The sequence below is a fragment of the Crinia signifera genome, chromosome 6 (genome assembly GCF_055691185.1).
Source record: "Crinia signifera chromosome 6, ASM5569118v1, whole genome shotgun sequence".
NCBI lineage: Eukaryota > Metazoa > Chordata > Amphibia > Anura > Myobatrachidae > Crinia > Crinia signifera.
In genome coordinates, this window is record NC_139222.1 from 288758555 (window position 1) to 288780314 (window position 21760).

Below are 21760 nucleotides of genomic sequence, written 5' to 3' on the forward strand. Positions count from 1 at the left end.
CCCCCCCCACCCCCCACGTGCCGATGGCTGCTTTGCAAAGGGCAGCTCTTATGCCAATATCACCATATAATCTCTAAGCTGATGGTACTCAGATCTCCCTCTCCACTCCTAATCTCTCTCCAGCTCTCCTCATATATCCAGCTGCCTCTCTGCTATCTCTTCTTGGCTGTCCCAGCACTCTCTTAAAATGACCATGTCTAAGACTGAACATATCAGGTTCCCATCCTCCTGCATAACCTCACTTTCCACAACAATCTTTTGATGGTACAGCTATCTCCTCCTGGTGTTATCCTTAAATCCCCATTCTCCTTCAAACCATAATATCTCGCAGTCATGGCATTTCCATCTCAAAAATATTTCCAGGACCAGACCCTTTCTCACCCAGAATGCTTCAGTACTCAGACCCTCATCCACTCTTCGGTCATCTCCTGACTGGACTACTGTAATTATCTCCTATGTGGCCTCCCTGACTTCTGCTCTTCTCCACTTCAATCTGTCCTCAATACTCCAGCCTGGTTTATTTTCCTTCTAATACTTTGTCCACCTTCCATCTCCCATAAGCCCTTCACTGGCTCCTTTTTTGTTCGGAATCTAATGCAAGTTTCTCCTACTCCCCTACAAAGCTCTAATGAACGCCACCTCTCCTGCCAACTGGTAACTTCCTCCCACTCCTGACATCAATAATTTGCACGTGCTGCTTCCCAGCTCTGGAACTCTCTTCCTCTCCTCCTCAGACTTTCCACCTCTCTACAAAACTTCAAATAGGCTCTCAAGACCCCACTCCTTCATCAAACCCAGCCATCTCCTGACCCACTGTTCATACTTTCCTTTAGAATATAATATCTTACTAACAGGGCCCTCTCCCTTTATGTTGCTTTTCCTTCTCTTACTTAGACTGCCTTCTACTCCATACTCCTATCAATGGCATCTGCATAAGGTTCCAACAAATGTGTCATTGAGTTGAGTTGCCAAGTGGTGTGGTAGGACTGGGAACACATTGCTGTCCAACGTGGAATAACATCATTATTTTTCTAAACAATTTACAAATTCCGATTATCTCCTTTGCCGAACCAATAACCGATAACCACATCTGGTCGCAGCAACTTTCCTGGTACAGTCGCACACATTTTCATAAACCAGCTCCACACTGGATAGATTATAGCTACTTAGTAAAATGTGCCTCAAATAAGGAAGGGATTCACATGATAGAACTGACTTGGACCATGACTTCATTAGAACCTTCTCACCTTCAGGTACAAACAAGGAAAGAAAAAGTTGATTCAACCTTACTCTCAGGAGAGCACCTCCACACTGTTTACCTGTGCCGAGGCACACTAATTCTTATATTGTGGATATTCTACTATTGTTATTTCCTATCCAGAAAACACTTGTTGGTGGGTATTAGTGCATAGGTATATTGTCCCGTTCCCCTTACCCCATGTCTACACCTTCAGGTACAGACTGAGGTCTGGAAAACTAATGTCACAAAATGATGCTTACCCTGACATTGGGTTCCATCTTCACTCGATTCTCTTCCTGGATCGCAGGTGCAGCTACCGCTCAAGATCATCCACTCTCCTTCCCCTCCGCAATGTAGACTAAGACGGGCGGTACCCAGAAGATGGGCGCCAACAACGCAGCTTCCTAAGGCTTCAGCCAATGAGGCCCCTCCTTCCCCGCTAGATGGGATCTCAGGGAAGGAGGCAAGGCTCCTCACTGTGGCCGGGCACTTGTGAAAATAAACCTTCACTCCAGCCAAAGATAGGCAGGCCCCAGAGTCCACAAAGGCCAAGTAGAACCCATTTCTAGTAACTGGTCCGAAGTCTATAGTCCGCTCATCCATCCGAGGACCCTGCCCACCTTTTTCCGGGTCGCGGGAGAAACTTTTGCCAGCTCCAATAGTGTCCACTTTTGTCCAAGACTCTTCAGACCATGCCCATTCCTCGGCTTCCATGGCGCTACCTGCTTGGCGCTGGTAGAGTGTAAACGTCTCCCTACATGCCAGGTGGCGCCGTCCGGGTGGTGGCCGCAGACTGGCGCAGTCCCTTACAGAGAAATGCAATTTGATGTAGACACGTTGGGCACCGCGCCTGGCGATGTAGCCCGTGCGCAGCCAGTTACTCTGGTTGGAGCGCTGTGCGTAGGAATTGCACACTTCATAAGTGCGCAGGAGGCGGCGCTGATTGTCTAGGACGCTGACTTCATCCCACTGCGAGAGAAAAAGGAGCACAAATAAATACACCAAATTGCCGACATTTAAAATGTCGACATGTCAAAAAGTCGACATGAGTTTTTCTTGATTTTTTTTGTTTCCCTTGAAACGTCTTGTTTTTAGTTGATGATCTAAGTGGACATAGGAGGAAATTTACTAAGACTGTTATGCCGACCATGATAACTGGGAACGTGCGCATCCGCACACCGTGAGAGACCCAATGAAATCTGCCCCCCTAGTGTGATCTAACAAATAACTAGATATTCACGTTTGTGTCATTGTATGGAAGATTGAGGGTTAACCCTTTGAGTGGCAATATATTATAATAATATAAAATTGCGCCCCCAAAAAAAACAGTCGCTGTGAGCGGCACTGGCATTTTTAGCGGATATTTTGCACATCTCTCAGAGCAACGCTGGCACTGGAAGGGTTAACACCGCTCAGCCAATAATAGTCAGTAATATACATGTCTGTAACCTGCCTGTTCTGTGCTGTGTGTTTCCTGTGACCGTAGTGAGACACTAATACCTATAACAACCCCACACTCACACACACATACACAATAGTGTGACACTAATACCTATAACAACCCCACACTCACACACACATACACAATAGTGTGACACTAATACCTATAACAACCCCACACTCACACACACACATACACAATAGTGTGACACTAATACCTATAACAACCCCACACTCACACACACACATACATACACACACACAATAGTGTGACACTAATAATAACTATCACACCCCCCACACTCACACACACATAAACAATAGTGTGACACTAATAATAACTATCACAACCCCCCACACTCACACACATACATACATACATACATACATACATACATACATACATACATACACACACAATAGTGTGACACTAATAATAACTATCACAACCCCCCACACTCACACACACACATACATACATACATACATACATACATACATACATACATACATACACACACAATAGTGTGACACTAATAATAACTATCACAACCCCCCACACTCACACACACACATACATACACACACACACACAATAGTGTGACACTAATAATAACTATCACAACCCCCCACACTCACTCACACACACACACATACATACACACACACAATAGTGTGACACTAATAATAACTATCACCCCACACACACACACACACACACACATACCATGCTTGCCTACTTTTAGAAACTAGTTTCAGGGAGATTATAGATGGTAGTAAAATTTTTGCACAGTGCAATGGTGCTGGGAAATGGCGCTGATTCAATGTAATTGTATCTGTCTCTCATTCCTTTTTTCCCCATAAATGTAACAGTGTAATGCGGGCTAGGTGACATGAGGGAGATTGCTAGACTAATAAGGGAGAGAGGGAGATTGCTGCTATGTCAGGGAGTCTCCTGCAGAATGCAGGAGGGGAGGTAACTATGATGTAACAGTGTAATGTGGGCTAGGTGACATGAGGGAGATTGCTAGATTAATGAGGGAGAGAGGGAGATTGCTTTTATTTCAGGGAGTCTCCTGCAGAATGCAGGAGGGTAGGCAACTATGATACATACACACACAATAGTGTGACACTAATAATAACTATCACACACCCCACACACTCCCACACATACACACAATAGTGTGACACTAATAATTACTATCACAACCCCCAACACTCACACACATACACAATAGTGTGACACTAATAATAACTATAACAACCCCCCACACTCACACACACATACACAATAGTGTGACACTAATAATAACTATCACACACCCCCACTCACACACACATACACAATAGTGCGACACTAATAATAACTATCACAACCCCCTCCCACACACATACACAATAGTGTGACATTAATAATAACTATCACAACCCCCCCCCACACACACACACACACACACACACACACACAATAGTGTGACACTATTAATATCTATCAATATCTATCAGACACACACACAATAGTGTGACACTATTAATATCTATCAATATCTATCAGACACACACACAATAGTGTGACACTAATAATAATGATACCCCCACACACACACACACACACACACACACACACCAGCCAATAAAACGCTACTCACCCCTCCCTCGGGGTAGGTTGACCAGCCAATCTCTGCTGTTTCTTGTGTTGTGTCGAGCAGAATCTCTGAAATATAAGGAATAGATTATTAGTATTGTCATCGCCAAGAGACCCCCCAACATCTAGGGTTAATTGGGGGAGATGTAGCGAAGCTTGGACAGAGATAACTGGATAGAGATTAAGGGCCTTATTTTGACCGGATCGCTCATCCGCAAAGTTGCAGATCACTGCACGTAGATAGCCGCTACCTGGACAGACAGAAAACCTGCCCTGCGCAGATCTGCGGGCATATTGTGGATGGATCGCTAGTCGCACAATTCACCAACCATCCAATGGATTTCGCAGTGTGTGCAGATGTCAGTAAGTCTGATCCATCCACAGCGCTGCGACACAGACAGGCTGATCGGGGCCGACGCTGACGTCACCCACACAGGGCCGGCGCCACCACTCGGCAGCTTAAGGCCTTTGCTGGCCACTGGAGGGTGGCACTTGGGAGCATGAGAATTTGCACAACAGCGATCAACTCTGAATCAGGCCCTAAGTACAGCCAAACAGCTTCTATCATTTTACAGATTATGTTTACAAAAATGGCAACACACCCCCCCCCCCCCACCCCCATAGTTGCCTACCCTCCTGCATTCTGCAGGAGACTGCCTGACATAGCAGCAATCTCCCTCTCTCCCTCATTAGTCTAGCAATCTCCCCCATGTCACCTAGCCCACATTACACTGTTACATCATAGTTACCTCCCCTCCTGCATTCTGCAGGAGACTCCCTGACATAGCAGCAATCTCCCTCTCTCCCTCATTAGTCTAGCAATCTCCCTCATGTCACCTAGCCCACATTACACTGTTACATCATAGTTACCTCCCGTCCTGCATTCTGCAGGAGACTCCCTGACATAGCAGCAATCTCCCTCTCTCCCTCATTAGTCTAGCAATCTCCCCCATGTCACCTAGCCCACATTACACTGTTACATCATAGTTACCTCCCCTCCTGCATTCTGCAGGAGACTCCCTGACATAGCAGCAATCTCCCTCTCTCCCTCATTAGTCTAGCAATCTCCCTCATGTCACCTAGCACACATTACAGTGTTACATTATAGTTACCTCCCCTCCTGCATTCTGCAGGAGACTCCCTGACATAGCAGCAATCTCCCTCTCTCCCTCATTAGTCTAGCAATCTCCCTCATGTCACCTAGCCCACATTACAGTGTTACATTATAGTTACCTCCCTTCCTGCATTCTGCAGGAGACTCCCTGAAATAGCAAAAATCTGCCTCTCTCCCTCATTAGTCTAGCAATCTCCCTCATGTCCCCTAGCCCACATTACACTGTTACATCATAGTTACCTCCCCTCCTGCATTCTGCAGGATACTCCCTGACATAGCAGCAATCTCCCTCTCTCCCTAATTAGTCTAGCAATCTCCCTCATGTCACCTAGCCCACATGACACTGTTACATCATAGTTACCACCCCGCCTGCATTCTGCAGGAGACTCCCTGATATAGCAGCAATCTCCCTCTCTCCCTCATTAGTCTAGCAATCTCCCTCATGTCACCTAGCCCACATTACACTGTTACATCATAGTTACCTCCCCTCCTGCATTCTGCAGGATACTCCCTGACATAGCAGCAATCTCCCTCTCTCCCTAATTAGTCTAGCAATCTCCCTCATGTCACCTAGCCCACATGACACTGTTACATCATAGTTACCTCCCCTCCTGCATTCTGCAGGATACTCCCTGACATAGCAGCAATCTCCCTCATTAGTCTAGCAATCTCCCTCATGTCACCTAGCCCACATTACACTGTTACATCATAGTTACCTCCCCTCCTGCATTCTGCAGGATACTCCCTGACATAGCAACAATCTCCCTCTCTCCCTCATTAGTCTAGCAATCTCCCTCATGTCACCTAGCCCACATTACACTGTTACATTTTTTGGGGAAAAAGGAATGAGAGATAGATACATTTACATTACAGTATAGTATCTCTTACTAACTGCTTTGGGGATCATCTACATTTGGATATAAGTATTTTTAAAAGATTCCTCTCAGATGTAGCAGTACACACCCACGCTTCTAGGTGCCACGTTCACAATCTCTTTTCCCAATCTCTCCATATATGGAACGAGACACGCCCTTTGGGTGGAGCATGACATGCCCCCTCAATGGGGCGCTGTGCAAAATTCTACTACCAACTATAATCTCCCTAAAACTAGTTTTCAAAAGTAGGCAAGTATGGTGCTGGGTGGTGGCCTGATTTCACTGGTGTCGGACATGAATAGACATTGTGCGCAAGCACGGGTGACAGAGGGGACTCCCAACTCCCCCCCCCCCTCCCTGCCACGGGACACTGGAATGTCCCCAAAAACTGGACAGTTGGGAGGTAATGTATGAATTAACTAACCACATCAACTCAATGCAGGCCCACGGTAAGCAGACTATTGCACTTTAAGCATTTCTACCTTTCATGCCTCATAATTCATATATATGTGTGCGTTTATGTTACACCTTAATAACATTCGCATGACAAACTCCGGCTCTCTGCATGTGTGCACTGTCATTTGCAAGCATCAGTACTAAATCACTGTAATGTCCGGAAATCCTTCTGAGAAACTGCTTAAACCTGTACACTCTCACTCACAACTCACATATATCTTCCATTCCTTTAAACCACACTTGCACCACTATATTAAATTGCTCTTATGTCCCATTGCACTTCCTTCTTGCTTGATGTGAACCATACTTGCCGACTTCTTAAAACTCCTCTTCGGGAGAAGCCTGGAGCAAAGTGAGAGGGGGGCGGGAAGAGGCTATGTTTTGGGGGAGGAACGAGGCAGACGTCACTAAGCCCCGCCCCCATGATTGGCAGCTGCAACAATTTGCGGGTCTGTGGATGGTGGGAGGGGCTAAAATTACGTGAAATTACACGAATCGCATCATTTTAGCCCCGCCCCATCCCCGCGGACCCGTGAAATTCGGGGGTTTATACCGCGGGAAGGGGGATCCAGGGCTGTAGCAAAAATGCGGGAGACTTGCCCACCTTCCCGGGGACCCTCCCGGCCATTCCAGGAAGGTAGGCAAGTATGATGTGAACACACAAGTGTTCATGTCATAATTTGCAAATTTCAACACAATAACATTAAATCGACATGTGTCAACTCTCTTAGTTGCTATCAAACACAACCATGTTGGTGTGCTGACATTACACACATCTGTATTTTCATGCATTTATACAACACTACAAACACATACTAGTAGGGGGTAAAAATCAAGGGGGTCAATGTCAGTACGATTTTAATTACACACATTCAAAGACCAGTAGCGTAGCTAGTGTAAGGCAGCCCCCCCCCCCCCCGATGCCGCATAGGGGAGCGGGCGGTAGCGGGGACTGTGTGGGCATCCGCCCGGCGCACTGACTGACAAGAATCATATCTGTACTGGGAATATTAGGAATACAGCAAAACAGAAAGTAGTGGTAACATTCTCTCAGTATACATAGCTAAGGAGACATGATAGTAGCATTCATTCATTACTATCACTTTATACAACCAGGTCAGGCAATAGCTATAACTGAAGAGTAGGGATGAGCGCGGTCACATGGGTTGCGTGTCTTTGTGTGCCTACAGGATCTGTGCGTAATCTAGCTGTGAGCGTGTGTGTGTAATCTAGCTGTGAGCGTGTGTGTGTGTAATCTTGCTGTGAGCGTGTGTGTGCGGAATCTAGCTGTGAGCGTGTGTGTGTGTGTAATCTAGCTGTGAGCGTGTGTGTGTGTAATCTAGCTGTGAGCGTGTGTGTGTGTGTAATCTAGCTGTGAGCGTGTGTGTGCGGAATCTAGCTGTGAGCGTGTGTGTGTGTAATCTAGCTGTGAGCGTGTGTGTGTGTGCCTACAGGATCTGTGCGGAATCTAGCTGTGAGCGTGTGTGTGCGGAATCTAGCTGTGAGCGTGTGTGTGTAATCTAGCTGTGAGCGTGTGTGTGTGTAATCTAACTGTGAGCGTGTGTGTGTGTAATCTAACTGTGAGCGTGTGTGTACGTAATCTAGCTGTGAGCGTGTGTGTGCAGAATCTAGCTGTGAGCGTGTGTGTGCAGAATCTAGCTGTGAGCGTGTGTGTGCGGAATCTAGCTGTGAGCGTGTGTGTGCGGAATCTAGCTGTGAGCGTGTGTGTACGTAATCTAGCTGTGAGCGTGTGTGTGCGGAATCTAGCTGTGAGTGTGTGTGTGTACGTAATCTAGCTGTGAGCGTGTGTGTGCGGAATCTAGCTGTGAGCGTGTGTGTGCGGAATCTAACTGTGAGCGTGTGTGTGCGGAATCTAGCTGTGAGCGTGTGTGTGCGGAATCTAGCTGTGAGCGTGTGTGTACGTAATCTAGCTGTGAGTGTGTGTGTGCGGAATCTAGCTGTGAGCGTGTGTGTGCGGAATCTAGCTGTGAGTGTGTGTGCGTAATCTAGCTGTGAGCGTGTGTGTGCGGAATCTAGCTGTGAGCGTGTGTGTACGTAATCTAGCTGTGAGCGTGTGTGCGGAATCTAGCTGTGAGCGTGTGTGTGTGTAATCTAGCTGTGAGCGTGTGTGTGCGGAACCTAGCTGTGAGCGTGTGTGTGCGGAATCTAGCTGTGAGCGTGTGTGTGTGTGTAATCTAGCTGTGAGCGTGTGTGTGCGGAACCTAGCTGTGAGCGTGTGTGTGCGGAATCTAGCTGTGAGCGTGTGTGTGTAATCTAGCTGTGAGCGTGTGTGTACGTAATCTAGCTGTGAGCGTGTGTGTGCGGAATCTAGCTGTGAGCGTGTGTGTACGTAATTTAGCTGGGAGCGTGTGTGTGCGGAATCTAGCTGTGAGCGTGTGTGTGCGGAATCTAGCTGTGAGCGTGTGTGTGCGGAATCTAGCTGTGAGCGTGTGTTAGTGTAATCTAGCTGTGAGCGTGTGTGTGCGGAATCTAGCTGTGAGCGTGTGTGTGCGGAATCTAGCTGTGAGCGTGTGTGTGTGTAATCTAGCTGTGAGCGTGTGTGTGCGGAATCTAGCTGTGAGCGTGTGTGTGTGTAATCTAGCTGTGAGCGTGTGTGTGTGTAATCTAGCTGTGAGCGTGTGTGTGCGGAATCTAGCTGTGAGCGTGTGTGTGTATAATCTAGCTGTGAGCGTGTGTGTGCAGAATCTAGCTGTGAGCGTGTGTGTGTACATAATCTAGCTGTGAGCGTGTGTGTGTGTAATCTAGCTGTGAGCGTGTGTGTGTGTAATCTAGCTGTGAGCGTGTGTGTGTGTAATCTAGCTGTGAGCGTGTGTGAGGAATCTAGCTGTGAGCGTGTGTGTGTGTAATCTAGCTGTGAGCGTGTGTGTGCCTACAGGATCTGTGCGGAATCTAGCTGTGAGCGTGTGTGTGCGGAATCTAGCTGTGAGCATGTGTGTGTGTAATCTAGCTGTGAGCATGTGTGTGTGTATTCTAGCTGTGAGCGTGTGTGTGCGTCTAGCTGTGAGCGTGTGTGTGCGGAATCTAGCTGTGAGCGTGTGTGTGTGGAATCTAGCTGTGAGCGTGTGTGTACGTAATCTAGCTGTGAGCATGTGTGTGCAGAATCTAGCTGTGAGCGTGTGTGTGCGGAATCTAGCTGTGAGCGTGTGTGTGCGGAATCTAGCTGTGAGTGTGTGTGTGCGGAATCTAGCTGTGAGCGTGTGTGTACGTAATCTAGCTGTGAGCGTGTGTGTGCGGAATCTAGCTGTGAGTGTGTGTGTGTACGTAATCTAGCTGTGAGCGTGTGTGTGCGGAATCTAGCTGTGAGCGTGTGTGTACGGAATCTAGCTGTGAGCGTGTGTGTGCGGAATCTAGCTGTGAGCGTGTGTGTACGTAATCTAGCTGTGAGCGTGTGTGTGCGGAATCTAGCTGTGAGCGTGTGTGTGCGGAATCTAGCTGTGAGTGCGTAATCTAGCTGTGAGCGTGTGTGTGCGGAATCTAGCTGTGAGCGTGTGTGTACGTAATCTAGCTGTGAGCGTGTGTGCGGAATCTAGCTGTGAGCGTGTGTGTGTGTAATCTAGCTGTGAGCGTGTGTGTGCGGAATCTAGCTGTGAGCGTGTGTGTGCGGAATCTAGCTGTGAGCGTGTGTGTGTGTAATCTAGCTGTGAGCGTGTGTGTACGTAATCTAGCTGTGAGCGTGTGTGTGCGGAATCTAGCTGTGAGCGTGTGTGTACGTAATTTAGCTGGGAGCGTGAGTGTGCGGAATCTAGCTGTGAGCGTGTGTGTACGTAATCTAGCTGCGAGCGTGTGCGGAATCTAGCTGTGAGCGTGTGTGTGCGGAATCTAGCTGTGAGCGTGTGTGTACGTAATCTAGCTGGGAGCGTGTGTGTGCGGAATCTAGCTGTGAGCGTGTGTGTACGTAATCTAGCTGTGAGCGTGTGCGGAATCTAGCTGTGAGCGTGTGTGTGTGTATTCTAGCTGTGAGCGTGTGTGTGCGGAATCTAGCTGTGAGCGTGTGCGTGCATTCGCACAGTGCATGTTCCTGCTTGTTCCACACTGTGCCTACGAGCATGCAAGTGTGCCGGGAGTTTGTGTGTGTTATGGGCGCAGCTTCGCATAGTGCGTGTGTGAGTTTGCCGTCCGCACAGCTGCATGCGAACGAATCAACCAGATTAAGATCCTATATTTGGGAGCAATAATAAGAGTAGATTCTGGTGCCCACCAACTATTCTCTCACATGCCCTCTGCTGCCTGCAAGCTATCCCCACATGCCCGCTTCTGCCTGCCAGCTATACCCTTACATGCCCTCTGCTGCCTGCCAGCTTTACCCTCACATGCCCTCTGCTGCCTGCCAGCTATATCCTCACATGCCCTCTGTTGCCTGCCAGCTATGCCCTATGCTCCCTGCCAGCTATACCCTCACATGCCCGCTGCTGCCTGCCAGCTATAACCTCACATGCCCTCTGCTCCCTGCCAGCTATACCCTCACATGCCCGCTGCTGCCTGTCAGCTATGCCCTATGCTGCCTGCCAGCTATACCCTCACATGCCTGCTGCTGCCTGCCAGCTATACCCTCACATGCCCTCTGCTGCCTGCCAGCTATCCCCACATGCCCACTGCTGCCTGCCAGCTATACCCTCGAATGCCCTCTGCTGTCTGCCAGCTATACCCTCACATGCCCTCGGCTGCCTGACAGCTATACCCTCACATGCCCTATGCTGACTGCTAGCTATACCCTCACATGCCCACTGCTGCCTGCCTGCTATACCCTCACATGCCCTCTGTTGCCTTCCAGCTATACCCTCACATGCCTTCTGCTCCCTGCCAGCTATACCCTCACATTCCCGCTGCTGCCTGCCAGCTATACCCTCACATGCCCTCTGCTGCCTGCCAGCTATACCCTCACATGCCCTCTGCTGCCTGCCAGCTATACGCTCACATGCCCTCTGCTGCCTGCCAGTTATACCCTCACATGCCCGCTGCTGCCTGCCAGCTATACCCTCACATGCCCTCTGCTCCCTGCCAGCTATACCCTCACATGCCCGCTGCTGCCTGCCAGCTATGCCCTATGCTGCCTGCCAGCTATACCCTCACATGCCCTCTGCTGCCTGCCAGCTATACCCTCACATGCCCTCTGCTGCCTGCCAGCTATACCCTCACATGCCCGCTGCTGCCTGACAGCTATGCCCTCTGCTGCCTGCCAGCTATACCCTCACATGCCCTCTGCTGCCTGCCAGCTATACCCTCACATGCCCTCTGCTGCCTGCCAGCTATACCCTCACATGCCCGCTGCTGCCTGCCAGCGATGCCCTATGCTGCCTTCCAGCTATACCCTCACATGCCCTCTGCTCCCTGCCAGCTATACCCTCACATGCCCGCTGCTGCCTGCCAGCTATGCCCTCTGCTGCCTGCCAGCTATACCCTCACATGCCCTCTGCTGCCTGCCAGCTATACCCTCACATGCCCTCTGCTGCCTGCCAGCTATACCCTCACATGCCCTCTGCTGCCTGCCAGCTATCCCCACATGCCCACTGCTGCCTGCCAGCTCTTCCCTCACATGCCCTCTGCTGCCTGCCAGCTATACCCACATGCCCTCTGCTGCCTGCCTGCTATACCCTCACATGCCCTCTGTTGCCTTCCAGCTATACTGCTATAATCTAGCTGTGAGCGTGTGTGTGCGGAATCTAGCTGTGAGCGTGTGTGTGTGTAATCTAGCTGTGAGCGTGTGTGTACGTAATCTAGCTGTGAGCGTGTGTGTGCGGAATCTAGCTGTGAGCGTGTGTGTACGTAATTTAGCTGGGAGCGTGTGTGTGCGGAATCTAGCTGTGAGCGTGTGTGTACGTAATCTAGCTGTGAGTGTGTGTGTGCGGAATCTAGCTGTGAGCGTGTGTGTACGTAATCTAGCTGTGAGCGTGTGCGGAATCCAGCTGTGAGCGTGTGTGTGTGTATTCTAGCTGCGAGCGTGTGCGGAATCTAGCTGTGAGCGTGTGTGTGCGGAATCTAGCTGTGAGCGTGTGTGTACGTAATCTAGCTGGGAGCGTGTGTGTGCGGAATCTAGCTGTGAGCGTGTGTGTACGTAATCTAGCTGTGAGCGTGTGCGGAATCCAGCTGTGAGCGTGTGTGTGTGTATTCTAGCTGTGAGCGTGTGTGTGCGGAATCTAGCTGTGAGCGTGTGCGTGCATTCGCACAGTGCATGTTCCTGCTTGTTCCACACTTGCCTGCTGCTACCTGCCTGCTATACCCTCACATGCCCTCTGTTGCCTGCCAGCTATACCCTCACATGCCCTCTGTTGCCTGCCAGCTATACCCTCACATGCCCGCTGCTGCCTGCCTGCTATACCCTCACATGCCCTCTGTTGCCTTCCAGCTATACCCTCACATGCCCTCTGCTACCTGCCTGCTATACCCTCACATGCCCTCTGTTGCCTTCCAGCTATACCCTCACATGCCCTCTGCTGCCTGCCAGCTATGCCCTATGCTGCCTGCCAGCTATACCCTCACATGCCCTCTGCTGCCTGCCAGCTATCCCCACATGCCCACTGCTGCCTGACAGCTATACCCTCACATGCCCTCTGTTGCCTGACAGCTATCCCGACATGCCCTCTGCTCCCTGCCAGCTCTTCTCTCACATGCCCACTCATGCCCACAAGCTCTTCCCTCACATGCCCTCTGCTGCCTAGCTGCTATTCTCTCACATGCCCGCTGCTGCCTGCCAGCTATATCCTCACATGCCCGCTGCTGCCTGCCAGCTATACTCACATGCCCTCTGCTGCCTGCCAGCTATTCTTTCACATGCCCTCTGCTGCCTGCCAGCTATACCCTCACATGCCCTCTGCTGCCTGCCAGCTATTCTCTCGCATGCCATCTCAATCTTACCAGTTCTTCCCTCTCATGCCCTCTGCTGCCTGCCAGCTATACATACACACACCCATCAATTCAGTTATCACATGCCTATCTGCATTCATCTGCGGTATTGGCTGTGCTCTGTATATAGTCAATGTATAGGGGGCACATTGCTGTATACTGTGCTGTACTCGGCTGTATTGTCTGTGCTGTGTCCACTGGCCAGACTCCAGAGTGGCGGTGCTCTGTATATAGTCAGTGTATAGGGGGCACATTGCTGTATACTGTGCTGTATTGTACTCGGCTGTATTGTCTGTGCTGTGTCCATTTAAAGGTGCTGTTCACAAGCAGTGCTGCACTGTGCATTGTGTGACTCACTGTCAGAAATTCTTCTATTGTTTGTACTGTTTGGGGCGCTTTACCCTAGTGTACTTTGTTTATGTGCATCTATAAAAACATATAAATCTATCATTTGTACTGGTGTACTGCCATGTGTTTGTGCCACTGCTCTGTTGCTTAGTAACCTGCCATCTCACTGGAGGATGAAAGGTAGATTAAAAAATATTGTGAGTTGTCTGGAATTGTCTGCAAATTAATGTTATTGGGCTTACTAAAAATCTAGGAACAAAGGCCTAAATGAAACTATTTTGCCATTTTTTGTAAATTGTTTTGGGAAAATTCAAAAGCAAACCCAAATCCCTCCATGGCCGAAATCCAAATGTGAATCCAAAACTGGATGACGAATTAGATCCAAAATGGTCTGGCGCACAGTGGTCATCTATCTAAGTAACAGTATCAGTTACTGCATCTTCCCCCCTCTTACTGACGCTCGGCGCTCCCCATCCCATCCTTGGCCATCTCTCCCCCCTCTCTCCTCCTCCCCTGTATCAGTTACTGCATCTTCCCCTCTCTTACTGACGCTAGGCGCTCCCCATCCCATCCTTCCCTATCTCTCCCCCCTCTCTCCTCCTCCCCTGTATCAGTTACTGCATCTCCCCCCCTCTTACTGATGCTCAGCACTCCCCATCCCATCCATCCCTATCTCTCCCCGCTTTCTTCTCCTCCCCTGTGTCACGGACCCACCGGTCGCCTGCTCCGATACGTCAATCTGAGCAGCGCCGGCCGTGACTGGGGTTCACTCAGGACACTCGGGTCCTTTCCTTGAGGTACACTGCCACCAGCCAAAACCTGATTTTAGCGCCTGAAACTGCGCAAGGGGCGGCTTGGCTCGCCCCTGACCACACAATACAAGATAACAATGGTAACGTTTTTCAGCCGTTCTCTTCCGAGGCTAATGAGTCTTAGGAACACAGAACCAGAACTGGGAATATGTATTATTTATTCCTAGAAATACTACAGAGCTTTAGAAAATAGTTACAAGATTTTACAATGATTTTAAAAGTACACACAAGTTTTAAATGCAAATTTCAGAAATAAAATAAAAGGAAAAAAAGACAGAACCGTATCCTACAATCCTGAAGTGGGGGGGTCCTCCACAAGAAATCTCTCGTCGCCTACAGCCTGCTTGCTAGACCCCCAGGTAGTGACACTGACTATAGGGAGAAAGGTCTTAGTTATACCTTGCAGACTCCCTCATCCCTCCCACCCTTGGGATTCCACTCTTTCCATGCTGAAGGAGTGTGGAAGGTCCCTGGCAATCTACAGTCTGCTGTTTTCAAAGTGATTGATCCTCTTTCCTTGCATAGCAGACCCACTGATAAGAGATGTGAAGGAAGGGGACACTCTCTAACCTCTTCTCCTGGACCATGGTTTATGAGGGGCTCAGATCTTATCTTACATCCTAACTCTGGAGGAGTCCACAGATGTCACACTGAGGGGATACAGGCCTCAAACTCAAACCAGGGTCACCTACAGTTTACATACAAGACATGTCCTGATTCCAATACTCACAGGAGACATAACTATTACACCAATATCAGACATACATTGATTGAACAGATAATCATAACAGGAGGCATACGTTAATTTGATCAATCACCTGATCTGATCGTTACACCTCCCCCTTTTAAAATGGCGCACAGAGGCGGTGACCCACGTCACCGTCTCATCAGTGCGCTATTAACTACATCACCTGGACAGGTAGCAGTGGTCTCTGTGCTGAGACAGACTGCCACTGATTCTGCGGGATCTGTACTAACACTTCACTATACTTGACGTCTGTCATGGCACCACCTGACGCCATAGTCGTGGCTAGGGTGGGCAATGGGCATAGTCCCTGTCCCTCTCGCAGGAGATGGCAAACTAAAAGCACACAGGTGTCCTCGAACCCATAGTCTGTGAGCACACTGATATAGTGGGAGCTGTGTCCATCCCGGCTGATATTGACACAGCCCACCACAGCTGTGCGTCGGACTCCTGGGCACGGATTCTCCCCTGCAGCTGGCAGTTTGGCCTTACTCACTGAGATCAGTACCAGACCATTCCGCCACACCCCAAACGGCCATCCCCCTGGGACTCGTAACTCGGCACGTTTAACTATACCACAGGTGTGGGGCATTCTCCCAGCACTATATACAGACTTAAAAATGTCTTCCCAGCACCTCTCCTGAGCTGACTGACCCCCCCTCCCCTTCACTGGGGGGAAGGTCCACTCACTCAACACCTCACACCTCATCCTTTTGTGAGGAGATTCGCCCTCTGTGTGTGTGAATTGTGAAGGGGGGCACGTTTCTGCAAGGGGGAATACCAGCAGGTCATTGTCACCTGTCTCTGAAACATCCCAGCTCAGCTTTTCCGAGGTTAATGGAGCTGAGTTTACCTGTGCTTCGCAGGCCCTCCCACCCTTCTGGTTACACACAGCAGCTTCCCTACTAGCCACTGGCTCTATTCCTGAGACAACCCTCTCACTGTACTCAGGGGTATCTTTCCCACTTCCCAGGTATATGGCAGCCTGTGCATCTTCCACAACACATGGGGCCCATCCTGCTGGCTTACAATTGCACCGTGGCAAAAACACTATATCTGGATCCCATTGTCTCTGAGCAGGAATGGGGTTATCTGAGCATGTTGTCACCAGTAACTTATTGGCAGGTACATGCTCTGCCTGCAACCAACTCAGATCGGTCCCATTGGTGCAGTTAGCGTCCCATGGCACCATGTCACAACCAGACATCACTGGAAGAACAGGGTTAACTTCTAGCACAGCAACCCTAATGACATCACCAGCAGCACTCCTACCACTGGTGAGTGAGGGTGTCTCATTCCCAACTAGATTAGGGCATTCATTTAACCCCACAAACTGGCAAGGATTACCCACTATACCTGTCTCTAACTCACCCTCCACCTCTACCGAAGGTACGGCACTATCACAGATCATCCCAGGGGCTTCACACAAAATAACAACATTGCAATGTTCAGCATGGTTACATACTACCTGAGATGCATCATATGGTTCAGAAGGGTTAGCGACAGATATGTGTGGAGTTAATAAAAGTCCCACATCAGTAGTCCCACACATACTTGTGTGCATACAGTCAGAAAGTCCCATTCCTATTTCCGACATAGTCTCTCCCCTGCATACTTTCACTATGCAGCCAGCCTCTTCCGGCAACAAATCTGGAGCAACGGGTGGGAACATGCTGCTCACATCTTCCAGCAGTTTAAACTGGGCCTTGTGATGTGAGGTCTCCTGAGCAGGTTCCATGACTGCTGTAGTAGGCAGAGGCACCTTGTCCTGGTAGGGCACCCCTGGTGAGAGCAAGCTGCTGACATCCTCAGATTCTGCTTCTCCCAACCGTTTAAACTGGAACTCTGCTTCCAGAGCTGGTAACAACAGCTGTTCTAGGCGACGCCACTCCACACCTATCCGGCGGCACTGATCTCCCCAAAATGGGGTATTCAGCTTTCTCCAAGCATCGACCTCCTGCTGCGCAAATTTGTAACATTGTCCCAGTTCTCTCAGCAGCACCCAAGGAGACGCGGATGGACCCCAGAAACGAAATGCTGCACGATACTGGCTGAAGGCATTGCACTCATCGTCCCTGGCCTGGGTGAGCTGCGTGATCATCTCCCCACGAGTATGGTTGTGGCAGGAGATACCTTGCAGCTGGCATTCTTCCGTTAGTTCCTCTGTGCTCAGTAGGGTAAACATATCATCATCCTCCACTGGGTCAATATACCCACTGGGCTCTTCTGGTGCTGTAGGGGATTGGTACTCTGCAGTCTCCCTGACTGCCACACATCCTACAGTCTCCCTGGTGCTAGCAGAGATGTCACCTCTCTGAGCATCGGTTGTAGTGTCCAGGGCCAGCTCATTACTCACAACCAAGCTGACACTCACTTGGCTTCCTCTGTCTGCTTCCAAGACAGGGAACTGTGCATGACGCGGTCCGGTGAAATTCGCGTCAGCGGTCATTTGGGACCTCTGTCCCTTGTTAGGCTCCCCATGATTGATAACAGAGTCCACACCATGATCCAACACATTATTTACTTCCGCAGACAGTAAAAGTTCAGTACGAAGCCCATCTCCTGCTAACTCAGTAGCCACGGCAGATAAAGTCTCACGTAAAGGTTCGCCATCATGATGCCCTGTATCGTCTTCCACTGGTTCACCAACAGCGATCAGCCCCCTGAGCCTCACCAGTTCCAACTGGTACTCACGCTGGGCCTGACGCTCTGCAGCCTCTCGTACGGCTTTGCGCTCCTCAGCCTCTCGGACGGCTTTCCGCTTCTCAGCCTCTCGTACGGCTTTGCAGAACTGCACCAGCTGCAAAGCGAATACGGGGTTCACATTCTCCACTTGCCTGCTAGCAGCTAGAAGGTCGCTTTGCAGTGTAGACTTGCTGGGTCCAGCAGAAGTGTTTGACCCTGGCGCGGAATCGTTTGTACTGTCCAGGGCTGACTGAGCCCCTGGGGTAGGATTGTCCATGGACTGGTTTCCTCCAGCAGCTAGAGTCCGATCGGCATCCACTAGTGCCTGAATCATACGTTTTCTACTCTGGCCAGACCAAGGGATATTCCTCTGCACACACACGACCGCCAGGTCATCTCTCCTCATCTGCTGGTAATCAGCCATCCTGAGTCTCACACTTGTCAAATAAAATGATAGGAAAGAAAAACAAGAGAAGGAAGGGGAACAGAAATTGCATTCACTGTGTGACTTTTAAAACTATAGTAAAGCTCTGAGTTCTGATTCTGGTGATGTGGGTATTTTGCACAAAATTCTACCCACACTCACTTAAGTTCTTCAAGAGAAAAATGAATTCTTCACCCCACCGCTTGCCACCAAATGTCACGGACCCACCGGTCGCCTGCTCCGATACGTCAATCTGAGCAGCGCCGGCCGTGACTGGGGTTCACTCAGGACACTCGGGTCCTTTCCTTGAGGTACACTGCCACCAGCCAAAACCTGATTTTAGCGCCTGAAACTGCGCAAGAGGCGGCTTGGCTCGCCCCTGACCACACAATACAAGATAACAATGGTAACGTTTTTCAGCCGTTCTCTTCCGAGGCTAATGAGTCTTAGGAACAGAGAACCAGAACTGGGAATATGTATTAGTTATTCCTAGAAATACTACAGAGCTTTAGAAAATAGTTACAAGATTTTACAATGATTTTAAAAGTACACACAAGTTTTAAATGCAAATTTCAGAAATAAAATAAAAGGAAAAAAAGACAGAACCGTATCCTACAATCCTGAAGTGGGGGGGTCCTCCACAAGAAATCTCTCGTCGCCTACAGCCTGCTTGCTAGACCCCCAGGTAGTGACACTGACTATAGGGAGAAAGGTCTTAGTTATACCTTGCAGACTCCCTCATCCCTCCCACCCTTGGGATTCCACTCTTTCCATGCTGAAGGAGTGTGGAAGGTCCCTGGCAATCTACAGTCTGCTGTTTTCAAAGTGATTGATCCTCTTTCCTTGCATAGCAGACCCACTGATAAGAGATGTGAAGGAAGGGGACAAACTCTAACCTCTTCTCCTGGACCATGGTTTATGAGGGGCTCAGATCTTATCTTACATCCTAACTCTGGAGGAGTCCACAGATGTCACACTGAGGGGATACAGGCCTCAAACTCAAACCAGGGTCACCTACAGTTTACATACAAGACATGTCCTGATTCCAATACTCACAGGAGACATAACTATTACACCAATATCAGACATACATTGATTGAACAGATAATCATAACAGGAGGCATACGTTAATTTGATCGATCACCTGATCTGATCGTTACACCCTGTATCAGTTACTGCATCTTCCTCCCTCTTACTGACACTCAGCGCACCCGATCCCATCCTTCCCTATCTCTCCCCTCTCTCTCCTCCTCCCCTGTATCAGTTACTGCATCTTCCCCCCCTCTTACTGACGCTCCCCATCCCATCCTTCTCTATCTCTCCCTCTCTCACCTCCTCCCCTGTATCAGTTACTGCATCTTCCCACCTCTTACTGACACTCGGCGCTCCCCATCCCATCCTTCCCTATCTCTCCCTCTCTGACCTCCTCCCCTGTATCAGTTACTGCATCTTCCCACCTCTTACTGACGCTAGGCGCTCCCCATCCCATCCATCCCTATCTCTCCCCGCTCTCTTCTCCTCCCCTGTATCAGTTACTGCATCTTCCCCCCTCTTACTGACACTCAGCGCACCCCATCCCATCCTTCCCTATCTCTCCCCTCTCTCTCCTCCTCCCCTGTATCAGTTACTGCATCTTCCCCCTCTTACTGACGCTCCCCATTCCATTCTTCCCTATCTCCTCCCCCCCCCCCTCTCTCCTCTTCCCCTGTATCAGTTACAGCATCTTCCCCCCTCTTACTGATGCTCGGCGCTCCCCATCCCATCCTTCCCTATCTCTCCCCCCTCTCTCCTCCTCCCCTGTATCAGTTACTGCATCTTCCTCCCTCTTACTGACACTCGGCACTCCCCATCCCATCCATCCATATCTCTCCCCGCTCTCTCCTCCTCCCCTGTATCAGTTACTGCATCTTCCCCCCTTTTACTGACGCTAGGTGCTCCCCATCCCATCCTTCCCTATCTCCCCCCCTCTCTCCTCCTCCCCTGTATCAGTTACTGCATCTTCCCCCCCTCTTACTGATGCTTTGCGCTCCCCATCTCATCCATCCCTATCTCTCCCCCCTCTGTCCTCCTCCCCTGTATCAGTTACTGCATCTTCCCCCCTCTTACTGACGCTCGGCGCTCCTCATCCCATCCTTCCCTATCTCTCCCTTCTCTCTTCTCCTCCCCTGTATCAGTTACTGCATCTTCCCCCCTCTTACTGATACTCGGCGCTCCCCATCCCATCCATCCCTATCTCTCCCCCTCTCTCCTCCTCCCCTGTATCAGTTACTGCATCTTCCCCCCTTTTACTGACCCTAGGTGCTCCCCATCCCATCCTTCCCTATCCCCCCCCCCCTCTCTCCTCCTCCCCTGTATCAGTTACTATATCTTCCCCTCTCTTGCTGACACTCGGCGCTCCCCATCCCATCCATTCCTATATCTGCCCTCTCTCTCCTCCTCCCCTGTATCAGTTACTGCATCTTCCTCCCTCTTACTGACACTCAGCGCTCCCCATCCCATCCATCCCTATCTCTCCCCCCTCTCTCCTCCTCCCCTGTATCAGTTACTGCATCTTCCCCCCTCTTACTGACGCTCGGCGCTCCCCATCCCATCTTTCCCTATCTCTCCCACCTCTCTGCTCCTCCCCTGTATCAGTTACTGCATCTTCCCCCCTTCTTACTGACACTCGGCGCTCCCCATCCCATCCATCCCTATATCTCTCCCCTTTCTCCTCCTCCTCCCCTGTATCAGTTACTGCATCTTCCCCCCTCTTACTGACGCTGGGTGCTCCCCATCCCATCCTTCGCCATCTCTCCCCCTCTCTCACCTCCTCCCCTGTATCAGTTACTGCATCTTCCCCCCTCTTACTGACGCTCGGTGCTCCCCATCCCATCCTTCGCCATCTCTCCCCCTCTCTCCTCCTCCCCTGTATCAGTTACTGCATCTTCCCCCCTCTTACTGATTCTCGGCGATCCCCATCCCATCCTTCGCCATCTCTCCCCCTCTCTCCCCCTCTCTCCTTCTCCCCTGTATCAGATACTGCATCTTCCCCCCTCTTACTGACGCTTGGTACTCCCCATCCCATCCTTCCCTATCTCTCCCCCTCTCTCCTCCTCCCCTGTATCAGTTACTGCAT

At 50.1% G+C, this 21760-nt stretch overlaps 1 protein-coding gene across 1 annotated transcript in view; it reads right to left on the reverse strand.

The window, feature by feature from the left end:
* Window positions 1–21760, reverse strand: part of LOC146009473 (ephrin type-B receptor 5-like) — a 96664-nt gene that overhangs the window by 50027 nt on the left and 24877 nt on the right. The window contains exons 2-3 of the mRNA XM_083149891.1: window positions 4330–4394; window positions 1501–2209 (exon numbers count right to left, since the gene is read on the reverse strand). Of these exons, the coding sequence (XP_083006017.1) occupies window positions 1501–2209; window positions 4330–4394 (774 nt within the window). The remainder of the gene's footprint in view (window positions 1–1500; window positions 2210–4329; window positions 4395–21760) is intronic.